The following is a 16,527-nucleotide window of genomic DNA, read 5'->3' as shown; positions in this document are numbered from 1 at the left end:
GGATTTTTTTGTTTGTTTGTTTGTTTTTTGAGACAAGTCTTGCTCTTGACTTGTCTCAAAAGCCCAGGCTGGAGTGTAGTGGCACAATCTCGGCTCATTGCAACCTCTGTCTCCTGGGTTCAAATGATTCTCCTGCCCTGGCCTCCTGAGTAGCTGGGATTACAAGCATGCGCCACCACACCCAGATAATTTTTGTGTTTTTAGTAGAGACGGGGTTTCACCATGGTGGCCAGGCTGGTCTTGAGCTCCTGACCTCAAGTGATCCACCTGCCTTGGCCTCCCAACCTGCTGGGATTACAGCCGTGAGCCACCCTGCCAGGCCAACAATGGAAATTTATTTCTCATAGTTCTGTAGGCTGGAAAGTCTTAAGATCAAGGTGCAGGCGAATTCTGTGTCTGGTGATTTCCTCATACAAGGCCATCTTCTCACTGAAGCCTCACATGGCAGAGGGGTAAGGGGTTTCTCAGACCTCTTTTATAAGAACACTAATCACATTCATAAAAGCTCTACCCTCATAATCTAATCACTTCCCAAAGGCCCTACCTCCTCATACCATCACTTGGGGTTTATGATTTCAACACGTGAATTTTTGGAGGGACACAAACATTCAGACCACAGCAAGCAATAAATGATGCAGCCGTATCAAATGAGCCCCATGAGATCATAGCAGGCCATATGAATAAAAACTATGTAATAATTTGAAGGAATCAAGTGTTGAGGAAATTCCCAAACCACATGGTAGAAGAGTACCAGAAACTCAAAAAACCCAGCAGTCAATATAATATTCATGTTGCAAGTAGCAATTTAAGTTCAGCAAAACAATATCTGTCACATAAAAGTAGTGTTATTAATTTGAGTCACATTTATTGATTTTGTAGGCTTGAAAAGATATACATTTTAAAATTCATGTAACTACTGTAAGCATAAGGAGTTTATCCCATTTTCATTTTAGTACATGTAGGTTCAAATAATATAATCCTTCAAATAATTTCCACATTATTTAAGTTATTCTGTTAAGTGAATCTATACATTATTTAAATTTGAAAAACACTGACTTGTTTATATTTACTAAGAGATCTGATCAGGTCAGTTTGCTGCAATCCAGGATGGAGTGCCACCCAATTTGTGACACTCACCAAGTATTCATTAATTTAGAAGAAAGTACTTTACTCGTTCATCAATTTTAATTCACCAACTTAATTATCAAATAATATAGTGAACAGCTTAATTGTCTTCAACACTGGAATTTCTTTATCCTGACTTCTACTTGTTGGGTGCACTCATCTATATATAACTTAGGCCTCCCCTAAACTCAGAGAATAAGTAGGACAAAATTGGGGTTGGGATGTTTTCATTTCCTTTTGTTGCCATAACATCTTATCACAAATTTAGCAGCTTAAAAACAACATAAGTTTGCTATTTTATATTTCTGGAGGTCAGAAATCCATAATGAATTTCTTTGGGCTAAAATCAATGTCACAGGATTGCATCCCTCTGGAGGCTCTAGAGTAGAATCTGCTTCCTTGCCTTTCCCAGCTTCTAGAAGCTTCCTGACCTATGCTGAGGTCATCAAATCTCCTTTTCTGCCTCCAATCCTACTGCCTTCCTCCCTCATTTATAAAGACCCTTATGAGACTGAGTGCAATGGCTCACGCTCATAATCCCAGCACTTTGGGAGGCCGAGGCGGGCAGATCATGAGGTCAGGAGTTTGAGACCAGCCTAGCCAACACAGCGAAACCCCCATCTCTACTAAAAATACAAAAAATTAGCTGGGTGTGGTGGCGGGCACCTGTAATCCCAGCTACTCAGGAGGCTGAGGCAGGAAAATCACTTGAACCCAGGAGGTGGAGGCTGCAGTGAGCTGAGATTGCACCACTGCACTCCAGCCTGAGTGGCAGAGCGAGACTCCATCTCAAAAAATAAATAAATAAATACCCTTATGATCACATTTAGCCCACCCAGATAGTTCAAGATAATCTCCCTACCTCAGGATTCTTAATCACATCTGCAAAGTCTCTTGTCATGTAAAGTAACATATTCACAGGTTCCAAGGAGTAGGACATGGAGATGTTTTGGGTGGCATCATTCTGCCTACCACAAGGGATGCCACTATGCCCAGCCTGTCCCCAGAGCAGAGACTGATGGAGGAATCTGCTTTGAAAGTATAGGAACACAAGCTCCAGAAAGAAAAATAAAAAGGGAATGGACGTAAATTAATAGAGAGGCATTTGATGGTGAATCAGAAGGAGTTTATTTTTCTGAGGAGGATCCAGGAGCATGTTGAGGATTTACAAAGTGTGGGAAAGCCACCAGCTAAGGAAGAAAAAGCAGACTGCTTCCCTGAGGGTTTGTCTGAGGTGGGAACAGTTACCTGGGAAAGACTGTGCTCCAAGGTCACACCAATTACCATGTGCATGAAGATTATACTCAGTTCAGCTCCAAAATCACCATCTACATGTTTATTTCAAACTCTGCAAACAAACCAATGACATCAGAATTAAAATAGTTCCACCACCTCCCTGTTCTTATGCCATTGTTTTTCTTTTTCCATGATTCCTATAACAAACCTGACACCAATTAAGCTAGCAGAAGAAGAAGAAGAAAAAGAAGATGAATCATCCACCACACTGGAGATAAACCAAGAAGTAAGAAAAACTGATCTCTACCCAAAAGGATAACAATGGTGAAAGACTGCATTTGCAAAGGGGATGATATAGTCAGAGTTTAAATTTCCGAAAGGACAAACAAAACATGGAGAGTCCGATGAGATCTTCCAGCTGCTTCTCTCTGCTAAGATATTTCCCGTGGCAACAGCTAGGGAAGCTTGGATGTATTTTCCCCTCGCTGTGTCATACGATGTTCCTTTCCCTACCCCCACCTCCTCCAGACTGCTGCCTCCAGCAGTGCCTGTGGCGCGCGTGTGTGTGTGTGTGTGTGTGTGTGTGTGCGCGCGCGCGTGTATATATGTGTGTGTGTGTGTGTGTGTATTGGGTTTCTCTCTCCCTTGTAAGAACACAGCCAGCCCGCCCTCCCCTGCTGTTGCTGCAGCTCTGACTTGCTTTTTCCTGCCTCTTTCCTCTCCTCTCTCTTCTTGCTTAGCTTCTTGCCTTCTGGTAAGTATGATAAACCCTCCCCCAAGCCCCGTGAGAAGATGTAGGGTGCGGTTTGTGGTGTTTGAAACTTGCAACTTTGAGATTGCCAGTGAACTGTTGGAGAACTTTTCATTGTTGTATTTATAAATAAATATGTTGCTTAGGGAGGGATGTGTCTGTGATAGTCATCTGGAATAGCCAACACAAGTGAAAAGTTCTCTCCCTGGGGAGGGGAAAATAAGGCAATAAAGTTTATATAAGATAAAAGTTAGAAATAATTTCTTTGCCACATAATATAAAATGGATGATTGAAAAGTAACGAAGTTCTTTGACTTTGTTTTTTTCCCTCTTGTTAACTTGTCTTGAGACTACTTTTAGGAATTGAGTTGTCCTAGGCTTTATAATGACTGTTCTGTTTTAAAGTAAATGTGGAACAGGAGTTTAAAGAATAGCCATGGAATTAATAATTTAAAAAATCAATGATTGTGGCATCTGATAAAGAACAAATTGAATACAAACAGCCACTTGCATTTAGACTAACCAAAGTAAAACTCCTATGGACAGCTTATTTTAAATTAATTATTTTGAAGTTCATTTTACTTGAGATTTTATTTCATCCTAAGATAGTCTCCCCAACTTTAAAACCTACGTATGGATTTAAGCCAGCAAATGTTTACTGTTTTCAATTTGATTGAAAAATGATTTTCTTGATTTTTAAGGATGAAGTGCTAAATGGCATGACTCATTTTAGAATAGCTTAAAATAACTTTTGGCTGGACAGCAGGTGCCGTGTGTCTTTCTCCGTGTTTAGGGGAGGCCTAAGTTATATATAGATGAGTGCAATCAACAAGTAGAGGTCAGGATAAAGAAATCCCAGTGATGAAGATAATGAAATTGTTTGCTACGTTATTTGATAATTAAGTTGGTGAATTCAAATCAGTGAAAGAAAAAAAGTACTTCCTCTAAGTTATGAGTGTTTAGTGAGCATCACATCAGTGGCAATGTCTGTGTGTTGAATTTTCTGTTCTTGTTGGTGTCCGAGCATTTGATTGACATCTGCTGCCCTAAGAACAGGAAAAGGAAGCTATGCAGTTGTAGAACAGTATGCTTTTGTTTTCACTTTCATGTTACCACAACAGCAAAACCTGCGAATTATGAGGATCTTGCCTTATTTTTATGCTGCTATTTAGCAGCATCACTGTTAAATATTACTTAAAAATAAAATGCACCATAACTTAAAGGCCTAAACCAAATCTATTGCAACCCTAGAAGTGGTAATAGTCAGAAACACTGGAATCTCTGACTCAGTTCCATCTCTCACCCTTTCCCAAGGGCCCTTATTATTGCTGAATTATTTCTCGAGTTGGTCTCCTCCTCGTTTATGAAACATTGCTACTTCTTAAAAATTATTGTTTTTCTAGAGCTTCCTGACTTAGAAGAGAAAGTTGTAATCTGTTTTTCTCTTTTAAAATGTTGGTTTATATATTGGAATAAAAGAGTATTATAGAAACTTAAGGAATTGTTGTTATAAGCAGCATCATGCTTTTGTTTTGTTTTTGAGACAAAGTCTTGCTCTGTCGCTCAGGCTGGAGTTTAGTGGCGCAATCTTGGCTCACTACAACCTCCGCCTCCCGGTTCAAGCAATTCTGATACCTCAGCCTCCCAAGTAGCTGGGACTACGGGTGCCCGCCACCATATCCGGCTAATTTTTGTATTTTTAGTAGAGACGGGGTTTCACCATGTTGGCCAGGCTGGTCTCTTGGACTCAAGTGATTCACCCACCTCGGCCTCCTAAAGTGCTGGGATAACAGATATGAGCCACCGCACCCGGCCTGTGTTTCTATACTACTTGGTTTATTTATGTATACCTTTCCTCATTCCCTGTCTTAATCGAAAAATGATGCCAGTTTGAGCCTCAGAAAAAGCATTCGTGTTGCTTATCTGAAAAAGAAAATGCCAGAAAAGTGAGAAATGTTTCCTGTATCCAGTGTAATAATGCATTTACATCAAAATATTCATACTAAGCAAAATACTGATTTATGGATCAAATAGAGCTTAGAGATGTTATTGTTATGAGTCATTTAAATAAATTTGATGGCTCTTCTATTAAATATTTTAACTTTGAAAGAAAACTAATGCCATTTTAGATTTAAGCATTTTAAATACACACAGTCATGTACCTCCAGTGATTGTTAATCTATATAGAACTATACAGGAAAATGACAACACAAACTGACTAGTGTAAGCAAAATGACAAATAAGGCCACAAAGAAACAATAGCATGAATTACTTTCTTAATGTGAATAATAAGGAATACTGTTGAAAGTGAAGAGCAAAACCAAAAATATGCCAGTAGTGTGACTTGATTTGGAAAAACAACTTTTCAGTGTTCCTACTTTAATAATTGTAACATCAATGGTTTGTGAAAGGACATTCACTCTATGTTAGAGACCATAATTAGTTGGCATTCACTTGGGGGATATCCTTACCATTGAAATGAAGCATTGATATGTAGCATCTAGGTTAGCTATGTAAAGCCTAATGTGCTTACCACTAGATACCAGTCCCAAGATGGAGGCTAATCACACTGAACAGCTCTCAGCGGAACAACAGTCAACACCTCCAGGGGACAGTTCATCATTACCCCGTCACAATGGCCTGGAGAAGGAAGATGGTCAGGATTCTTCAACCCCAGTCCAGCCACCGGAGAAAGAGGCAGATGTGCACCCCGATATCTCTGAAGAGCTGAATCGACAGCTGGAAGACATCATTAACACTTATGGGTCTGCTGCCAGCACAGCAGGGAAACTTATGGGTCTCACTGCCAGGGCTAGTGAGCAGCCTGAGAATGCGGAATCACCTGACAACGAGGATGGGGACTGTGAGGAAACAACTGAAGAGGCTGGAAGAGAACCTGTTGCTTCTGGAGAGCCACCCACTGTCAAAGAGCCTGTCAGCAATAAAGAGCAAAAATTGGAAAAGAAAATCCTAAAAGGATTAGGCAAGTAGTTATGCTCAAATATTTGACTTTTCTGTATAGTATTCCTGAAAAAGGGGCACTTCCTCCAACCTTCACTAAAAGCCACATCTAATATTTGGATTACTGTGATAGCCTTCTACATTTTCCCTTGCTGTATTTGTCCCCAGCCCTTTCCCCTCAATACAGCTCAGGTGAACTTTTCAGTCTGTTACCCATTGACCCTCTGTTCCATGGCTTCCTACTGCTCTTAGGATGAAGACCAAAATCTTTAACATGTTCTCTAAGATCCTAATGATCTAACTCCAACCAGTCCCAGTTTTATCTCAGATTACTCTACCCTACAACATCACCTTCCTGAACACTCTGCCTCTATTACTACCACCACCACTACTGCCTAATAGCTAGTCATTCTGATCTTGTCTTTCAGGCCTTTGAACATGCTATGCTCCATCTCCCACAAGGCCTGTGCACATCCTAGTTTCTTTACCTAGAAATCTTTACCTATCCTCAAGTGCCCAATGACTGTATATTAACACCTAGTCTTTGTAAGGCACTGTGCTAGGTGCACAAAGGTAAATAAGTCATGGCCCTTTGGTCAAGGAGCTCTAAGTATAGAGAAAACAGAAGACACGTAAATTAATTATATAGGAGAAGTGCAAAAACAGGAACAGGAAAATTTTTTAGGAGAGCATGGGAGATTGGTAACACCAACGATGGCTGTGAAAAAAGGGTGAGAATGTTAATTTTTTAAACTATGAGTGAAAGCATGTTACTGTACATAGGAAAGTCCCTCTGCTTATCTTTCCTGGTGGAAACACTCACTACAAATACCCACTCCTGTGTGATACTTTCCCTGATACGCCCAGGTAGAGTCAGCATCACCTTCCTTAGTTTTCCACTAAATTTTCTGCAGCAAGTCATTTGTTTATAACCCATCTCCCATGCTAGTTGGAGAATCTATCAAGGGCAGAGACCACATCTTATTTGTTTCCGGAAGACTGTGTGGTAGAGTGAAAGATCATAAGCGTTGGTGTCAGAACTGGGTTCAACCTCCAGTAACCAGATTATCTGTAAACCCAAAAATATCCCAAACTGGAGTAGAATATTTTTCTGCAGTGAGCAGGTATATACAAACCTACTCACAAAGACCAAGGGAGCTGAAGGCCAAAAGCAGAAGCTGACAAATCCACTTTCGCAGAAAGAAATATTTAATAGGGGCTTACAAACAGTAGTGCTGTCTTGGGCAGCAGTGAGACAGTGGATCCCTGCACCCACTCTCCAGAAAGTGTCCTTTACATAGCAAGCTTTTAGGTAAAGTCATGTGCAGCTGGTCACATCTCAGACTTTCTTGCCAAAAGTCATGACCACTGGGAACATTAGATAAGCATCTTTCTGAGGGATCATCTATGTTATAGGCATTGTTTAAAGACCTTGCTGCAGAACAGCAGTCAACCTTTATGGCACCAGGGAAGACAATTTTTCTATGGACTGGGGAGGGACAGTTTCAGGACGATTCAAGCACATTACATTTATTGTGCACTTTATTTCTATTATTATTACATTGTAATATATAATGAAATCATTATACAACTCACCTTAATGTAGAATCAGTAGGAGCCCTGAGCTTGTTTTCCTGCAACTAGACGGTCCCATCTGGGGGTGATGGGAGACAGTGACAGATCATCAGGCATTAGATTCTCACAGGGAGTGTGCAACCTACATCCCTCGCATGCGCAGTTCACAATAGGGTTCATGCTCCTATAAGAATCTAATGCCACCACTGATCTGACAGGAGGTGGAGCTCAGGTGGTAATGTGAGTGATGGGGAGCAGCTGTAAATACAGATGAAGCTTTGCTCTGTTGCCTGCCACTCATCTCCTGCTGTGCAGTCCAGTTCCTAACAGGCCATGGACTGGTAGACAGGGTTGGAGATCCCTGCTGCAGAACACCTTGGTATGGAGGAGTCAAACATTTGTCATCATGGCAGGTCTGCTTTAAAATGGCATCACTCTTGCCATGCAATGGGCTGTTTTCCTACAGATAGCGCTATGATGCTAAAACCCATTGCTACAATGCTTTCAAGAAGGGCTAAATGACACATTGAGATAGCATACTTGACCCAACTAGTATAAAATTAAAAGAACCCAGATAATAACTTTAAAGTATCTTCAAGTTCCAAAGTGCAGGGTTGGAATCACTCTAGTGTTTTGGAACATGGAAAAACATAATAAAATTACTCTGTGTTACAGAGCAATTTTTTCTTCTTTGACCAAACATCTCAAATGTGTCCCTTTGCAAAGCTAGTCATTATTCAAGTTTCCATAAGACAATATACAAAACCTTATCCCAGAGGTAAGCAACTTCAAGTGTTCCTAACCAGAAAGGTAATTTTTCAATCACCCTAAAACTTTTACATAGGAATTGGTGTGTGTGTGTGTGTGTGTGCGCGCGCGCGTGTGCGCGTGCGTGTGCGTGTGTGTTGTTGAGGGGAAAGATATGAAGAAAATAGGGATAAAGTTAAAATAACCAATTTGGATTTCTACTCTCTTCCATGAGTTATTTTATAATCTGCATTAATCTTACAATTACCAAATAATCAGGATGATGTTTTTAAAAATTCCAACTCTCTAATTCTGCCGCTATTACAAATTACCAAATTCCAACTGACTGTGTTTGACCAAAATCAATGCTTGTGGATTAGAGTATCTAGGTGTATCCACTCTAATTGAGTGTGTGTGGGCTCATGACCTTTTTGTGTCTTCCCACTCATCATTAGCATATTATTGTAAACACTGTACTATTTAACAGCTACATCATGCATGAAAACAACATTTTTAGGCTCTCAACTTGCAACCACCATTTTAAACTTTCAGTTGTTTGCAAGTAGCTTTGGCAGCCTTCTTAGCTACTTTTCAGTTAAATGGTACTGTGCTATTGTCTAGACTAATGGTTTTCCAACTTTATTAGAATCAATTGCAAAATTTGTGAAAAATGCTGCTCCTGAGCCCCCACACACAGATATTTGGAGTTTGTAGGCCTGGAGTGAAGCCTGATCTTGTCTCTCAGTTCTTTGAACATGCTATACTCCATCTCCCACAAGGACTGTGCACATTCTAGTTTCTTTACCTAGGAATTTCTACCTATCCTCAAATCCCCAATGAGTACTTATTTCTTTATTTTTATTTATTTATTTATTTTTCTTTGAGGCAGAGTCTGACTCCGTTGCCAGGCTGGAGTGTAGTGGTGCAATTTTGGCTCACTGCAACCTCTGACTCTCTAGTTCAAGCGATTCTCCTGCCTCAGCCTCTCAAGTAGCTGGGATTACGGGCATGCGCCACCAAGCCCAGCTAATTTTTGTATTTTTAATAGAGACGGGGTTTCACCATGTTGGCCAGGATGGTCTCGAGATCTGCCCACCTCAACCCCCCAAAGTGCTGGGATCACAGGCGTGAGCCACCGTGCCTGGCCTACAATGAGTATTTATTAATGCCTAGTGTTTATGAGGCACTGTGCTAGTGGCACAAAAATAAATAAGTCATGGCCTTTCGTCAAGGATCACTAGGTAGAGAGGAAAAAGAAGACACATAAGCTAATTGTCATATAGTATAAATGCAAGACCAGGAACAGCAAAATTTTTAGGAGAGCATGGGAAATGTTCACCCTGGGTAATTTTGACACAAACAGATTGTGGGAGCAATGGTTCTGATTCTTCAGAAAGTGTTTTCTTCACTCTTTTGGAGAAAATATAAACGTCTGGCTGTGGTCTCCTTTTATAACCTATTTGGACCTCTTAGATAATAAGTCATTCAACCCATATCTGAAGATATATTCTTAGTTTTTGCTTATGTACTTGATCAAAGACGTCTTTATCAGATGCTATTTGCTTTATTGGCACATTTGAGATGCTAAAATGTTTTGACTCTCTACTACAACATTTTCCTAAGTGTGTCTACTTTGAGATGCTTGAGATTTCACAAAGTTAAACAGTTTCTTTACTGCCAGAATTCTCTGACCTTTACTGTATACACAATGAAAATCTAAACTAGTGATGGGTATAGTTTCCATCATTTCCAAAACTTACTGACTTATTGGATCAGTGAGAGACATTTTTTTTTTTTTTTTTTGAGATGGAGTTTCACTCTTGTTGCCCAGGCTGGAGTGTAATGGTGTGATCTCGGCTCACCGCAGCCTCTGCCCTCCGGGTTCAAGCGATTCTCCTGCCTCAGCCTCCCAAGTAGCTGGGATTACAGGCATATGCCACCACACCCAGCTAGTTTTGTATTTTTAGTAGAGATGGGATTTCTCCATGTTGGTCAGGCTGGTCTCAAACTCCCGACCTCAGGTGATTCGCCTGCCTCAGCCTCCCAAAGTGCTGTGATTACAGGCATGAACCACTGCGCTTGGCCAAGAACCTTTTTTTTTTTCCAGAACACCTTGAATATTTGGGAAATGTCTCTACAACCCAAGCACCCAGGACTTATTTTTCCTTTTCAGGCTGCATATTGTACAATAAATGCAGTACTTACCAGAGCAGTTGGGGAATATTTAAAAATCTCTCTGGGGGTAAAGCCACTTTCCCCTTGGCATGTGAAATGAAAGAAATGAAAACAGATTTCCCATTATGCAGCACCATGCCGTGTTCACATCTAAAGTATCTGCTTCGTTCTCCTACTCGTATCCTCCAGGCTCAGAGGTATCTCTCATTTATCACTTCTTTGACAACATTATGTGGGCTAGGAGAAAAACAAAGTTCATTCATAGGGCTATTCTGAGCTCAGAATCCATCTAGTCAACCTACTAATTTTATAGACAGGGAAATTGAAGCCTAGGGAGTTTCAGAGTCCGCCAAAAAATGTGACTTATCTAGTTGATGTGATTGCGAGATTAGTCATAAAGCAAGGGATGGACCTTGTGTCATCGTAGGACCAAAGTGGTACAGAAGCAAGCATCATATTGGCTAAGGAGCATGTATTACAGCTCAGTTAATGAATTTTGTCTTTCTAGTTACAAGTGAGCTTCAGTGGTACCTTCTGAGAGGCTCCTGACTAGGACATCAGTATTCTGAAATGTCTTCAGACATCCATTTACATAGTCTTCCTTTATTTTTTGAGACAAAGTCTCACTCTGTTGCCCAGGCTAGAGTACAGTGGTGCGATCTCAGCTCACTGCAACCTCCACCTCCCAGGTTCAAGCGATTCTCCTGCCTCAGTCTTCCATGTAGCTGGGATTACAGCCACGTGCCACCATGCATGGCTAATTTTTATATTTTTAGTAGAGACGGGGTTTCACTATGTTAGCCAGACTGGTCTCGAACTCCTGACCTCAAGTGGTCTGCCCACCTCACCCTCCCAAAGTGCTGGGATTACAGACGTGAGCCACTGTGCCCGGCCCCTAGTCTTCCTTTGAACGATCTGGTCACTCTCCCAGACAGTCTGTTTCATCTGTTTTAGCTTGATTTCTAGTTTCTCTGAGAGAGTAATAACCTGCTGCTTTGATATTTTCTGAAGGAGATGGTATTTTCTCAAGGAGACTAAATTTTCTGAAGGAGATGGTAAGAAGACCAGAGAAATTCAAGGGAAAGAGGAATAAGCAGAGACAAAACTTGACAAGTAGATTCATAGAGAAGCTAGAACCTAGACCAGACCTTGACAGGGAGGAGAGTTTACAGAAGCAGATGGAAGGGGAGAGAAAAGTCTTCAGAAAAATTATTAGTATTCTCTTCTGATCAAGGTAGGTATTGGATGGATGAATATTTTACTGTTTTTTTCTAATATTTTTATTTTCGTTATTGGTAATAGTGTATGCACATCATCAGTTGACCTATTAAGAACTTCAGATCAGATCCACTCTCCTACTGAGTGAGAGGCCAAAGTTCCCCTACAAATTTGACAAGGCCACTGAAAGAGAAGAGATAGAAAATGTCAGCCAAATGGAACAAAATCTGATAAGAAAACACAGGCTAGGTGGTATTTTCGAAACTGCTAGAAGCCTTAAAACCAAATGAAACAAGCGAACGAAAACCCTGACAATGAATGGTGACAGTGAGGAGTAAGAGAACCTTTGTAAATTTAAAAAGTGGATCATAATAGTCTAAGATAACAAATATGCCATCCAAACAATGTTGCTTTTACTTTTGTTGTTATCTAAATCAAGCTAAAAATGGTGAAAGCTATTTTAGTTGTGAAATGACCAACTCTTAAAGGTTGAACTCAGAATCCATTTAGTCAACCCACTAATTTTATAGACAGGGAAATTAAAGCCAGAGAGTTTGAGAGTCTACAAAAAAAAAAAAAATCACTCAACTAGTTGATGGCAGAGTCGGTTCTGGAACCAGGTCTTCCATCCTTAGTCCAGTATGAATTTAATAATACTTTCCTTCCTATCCTCTGCATACATGAATTTTACTTCCCTTAAAAGATATCTATAGATGCTCAGGAATTATTTATCTCATGCTTATTTTTAGAAATCATATCATATTAGAAGAATAACAAAACTAACAGTGAAATATGAATCTAGGCCTAACATTTGAAAGAGGGACATTCACAGTCTTTTTTGGCTTTAAGTTTCTGCCACAATACATGGAAATCAGGAAGGTGGTTAGAAAGGTACACAAGTACCTATTCATAATCAAATTTAACCCCAAAGTTCTAAAAAAAAAATTTTGGAAGAGAAAAGGCATACTTTTGTTTTTGAGAGACAGAGTCTCGCTCTGTCCCCCAGCCTGAAGTAGAGTGGCCGATCTCAGCTCACTGCAACCTCTGCCTCTCGGGTTCAAGCAAGTCTCCTGCCTCAGTTTCCCAAGTAGCTGGGACTACAGGCGTGCACCACCAGGTCCAGCTAATTTTTGTATTTTTTAGTAGAGACGGGGTTTCACTATATATTGACCAGGCTGGTTCTCCTGATCTCTGGTGATCTGCCTGCCTTGACCTCCCAAAGTGCTGGCATTACAGGTGTGAGCCACTGTGCCCGGCCAGAAAAGGCATAGTTTTGAACACATTAAATCTGCATAAGTTGTCACCAAACTTAGTATAAACAATCATTACTATGCTAAAAGTTTCAGAAAAATCCTGGTCCACATTTCTTCAGCTGGCTTAGTTGCCTTTAATTTCAGGTTTGTCTTTCTTTCTTTCTTTCTTTTCTTTCTTTTTCTTTCTTTCTTTTCTTTCTTTCTTTCTTTCTTTCTTTCTTTCTCTCTCTCTTTCTCTCTCTTTCTTTCTTTCCTTCCTTCCTTCTTTCTTTTTCTTCCTTTCTTTTCTTTCTTTTCTTTCTTTCTTTCTTTTTTTGAGACAGAGTCTCGCTCTGTTGCCAGGCTGGTCTGCTGTGGCGCAATCTCGGCTCACTGCAACCTCTGCCTCCCTGATTCAAGCGATTTTCCTGCCTCAGCCTCCAGAGTAGCTGGGATTATAGGCACGCGCCACCACACCCAGCTAATTTTTGTATTTTTAGTAGAGACGGGGTTTCACCATGTTGGCGAGGATGGTCTCGATCTCCTAACTCGTTATCTGCCCGCCTCAGCCTCCCAAAGTGCTGGGATTACAGGCATGAGCCACCGCGCCCAGCCAGTTTTTTGTTTCTTTGATTAAAAATAATTTCTCCATCTTCCAATAAAATTGTGCCAGTGACCACAGCCATATGCGACAGCGCTGTGTCTACTGCACAGGTGGTTCCACTTTCATGTAGACTTCCTACCACGCTGAGCATTTCGCAGCGCGGTGGCTACATGCCCACATACCTTCCTAGCTTTCATGAGGAAGAAATGCAGCTTGCTTTGGAAGGACACATTAGGGAGAAGGCAGGTGATTCCTTCCTGATAAAGCGTCCCTGAATAAAGTCAGTTTTTCCTCTTGTGTTTGACACTGTCACCAAATGACCCTATTTCCATGGAGATGTAATGATAGCCTTTTGTAGATAATGAGCAAGTCTCTGTCTACTCCCCTCCTTCATGATTACTCCACATAGCACCCTAGTCCAACAACACCAGAGGAAGTTTAAAAACTGAGGTCAGTAATGTCATAAATTTATGAATTCTGCACATGCCCATATTTTTTTTTTTTTTTTTTTTTTTGAGACGGAGTCTGGCTCTGTCGCCCAGGCTGGAGCGCAGTGACGCGATCTCCGTTCACTACAAGCTCCGCCTCCCGGGTTCACGCCATTCTCCTGCCTCAGCCTCCCGAGTATCTGGGACTACAGGCGCCCGCCACCGCGCCCGGCTAGTTTTTTTTTTTTGTATTTTTTAGTAGAGACAGGGTTTCACCGTGTTAGCCAGGATGGTCTCGATCTCCTGGCCTCGCGATCCGCCCGTCTTGGCCTCCCAAAGTCCTGGGATTACAGGCTTGAGCCACCGCGCCCGGCTGGATTTTTTTTTATTAATTTCCAGTTTTAATGCTTTTCCTGTGAGACTTACAAACAGAAATTCTGTTTCCTGGATTTTTTGTTGGCGGGAGGAATAATTTTTGAAGGCATATTGATGTACCTGGATGTTAACCTTCTAGCAAAAAGACTAGAGCAGAAAGAGACCTCAGTGAGTGTGTGAAGTTTAAAAAACAAAACAAACAAAACAAAAGAAACCTCTTCTCACAGTTACAGAAAATAAAACCAAAGGGGAGAAGATACTTAATGTGGGAAGAAAGCGAGAACCTTTGGACTCACTCATTTCTGTCTCTCCCAAACAAGACATGTAATGGTTTTATATCTCAGTACACACACTGAGCCGTATCCCAGGAAACGTAAAACATCACAGGTGAGAGTAAGACCTGTTTTTCCTCTGGTTGGTCACAAAAAGTTGTTTTCATGACATTGTTTATTTGACTCCCATGATATGAGTTTGAGCTAGTTGGCTTTGTTTTTGTTTTGTTTCATTTGTTTGTTTGCAATGGAGTGCAGTGCAATCTCGGCTCACTGCAATTTCTGCTTCCTGGGTTCAAGTGATTCCCCTGCCTCAGCCTCCCTAGTAGCTGGGACTACAGGCGCACACCACCACTGGGCCTAGCTAATTTTTTGTATTTTAGTAGAGATGGGGTTTCACCATGTTGGCCAGGATGGTCTCGATCTCCTGACCTCATGATCTGCCCACGTCAGCCTCCCAAAGTGCTGGGATTACAGGCATGAGCCACCGCACCTGGACAGCTTTGTTTTATTCTATTATTATCATCATTTACTGAGCACTTGCCATGGGCCAAATGCTACGTTGCATCCTGGGCCAAGAATAATCAAGGGTACAGTCTCTTGACTTTAATAGATGACACTCTAACTTGGGATTGTAGTCTTTATGTGGGCACCTTCCCTGGACTGAAGACAAGGGTGAAGGAATGGCCTGACCAATACAAATCCATCCCTGTCAGTAGAGGGATAACCAAAGCACATGCCCGGCAGGGGCGAGGCAGCAGTGATTATCAGCTGCAGATGCCACAGGCCATAATTGGAGAGCTGGGAGGGACCCTACTCACACCCACCTTCCCCTGTCTTAGGCTAATCTGAACTGACTCACTAGGCAAAGATAGACCAAACTAACTGTTGGAAATGAGGTCATTTTTTCAAAAAAAAAAAAAAAAAGTTTCCTATTTCTCTAGGTTTCTCTAGCATCAGAATTCCACATGAGAGTGGAGTGACTTAGAACAAGGAGACAAGCCTTGGATTCAAGCCTTCGCTCTGCCAGCACTAATCATGTAACTTTGGACTTTTCTGGGCCTTAAATACTAAAATCCATGAAATTAACCCATTAGTCTGGATGCTGTTTGAAATTCCTTCTAGACATCAAATTCCTTGATTCCATGTAAGGTTGCCAGATTTAGCAAAGGAAAATACAGGATGTCCAGAAAAATTAGAATTTCAGGTAAACACCACTCATTTTTTAGTACAAGTGTGCCCCATGTCCTATATTTCATCTGGTAACCCTAATTTCATGACATATATGTCTCTCCAAGATGAAAGCAAGTACTCTAGCCAAGGGGAAATGTCTGTTCTTGGGGGAAAGGTCAAAGTTGTTAATTTTCTTTTCTTTTTTTTTTTTTTTTTTTTTTGAGACGGAGTCTCACTCTGTCACCCAGGCTGGAGTGCAGTAGCACGATCTCAGCTCACTGCAACTTCCGCCTCCCTGGTTCAAATGATTCTCCTGCCTCAGCCTCCTGAGTAGCTGGGATTACAGGTGCGCGTCACCACGCCCGACTAAGTTTTGTATTTTTAGTAGAGACGGGGTTTCATCATGTTGGTCAGGCTGATCTCGAACTCCTGACCTCGTGATACGCCTGCCTTGGCCTCCCAAAGTGCTGGGATTACAGGTGTTAGCCACCTCGCCCAACCAAGTTGTTAATTTTCTTAAGCAGATTTATATCAGGAAGTGTGGGCTTTGTTGTGTGGCTTGACCACTCCACTCTGATTAAACAGAGTGGTTTTCATAGATAGGTAGGGATGGGAAAAATGCCCCACCTGTTCATTGTTATTTAACAGGGTTAAT

The 16,527-nt window shown here is 41.2% G+C and overlaps 1 protein-coding gene across 1 annotated transcript in view; it reads left to right on the top strand.

The window, feature by feature from the left end:
- Positions 1-2,895: 2,895 nt before the first annotated feature.
- The window catches only part of TXLNB (taxilin beta), a 52,069-nt gene continuing 38,437 nt past the window's right edge, over positions 2,896-16,527 (top strand). Inside the window, exons 1-2 of the mRNA XM_025383769.1 lie at positions 2,896-3,115; positions 5,652-6,095. Coding sequence (XP_025239554.1) covers positions 5,666-6,095 — 430 coding nt within the window. The 5' untranslated portion in view covers positions 2,896-3,115; positions 5,652-5,665. The remainder of the gene's footprint in view (positions 3,116-5,651; positions 6,096-16,527) is intronic.

Source organism: Theropithecus gelada, chromosome 4 (assembly GCF_003255815.1).
Source record: "Theropithecus gelada isolate Dixy chromosome 4, Tgel_1.0, whole genome shotgun sequence".
NCBI classification, from domain to species: Eukaryota; Metazoa; Chordata; class Mammalia; order Primates; family Cercopithecidae; genus Theropithecus; species Theropithecus gelada.
This window is presented reverse-complemented; position numbering and strand designations above follow the sequence as displayed.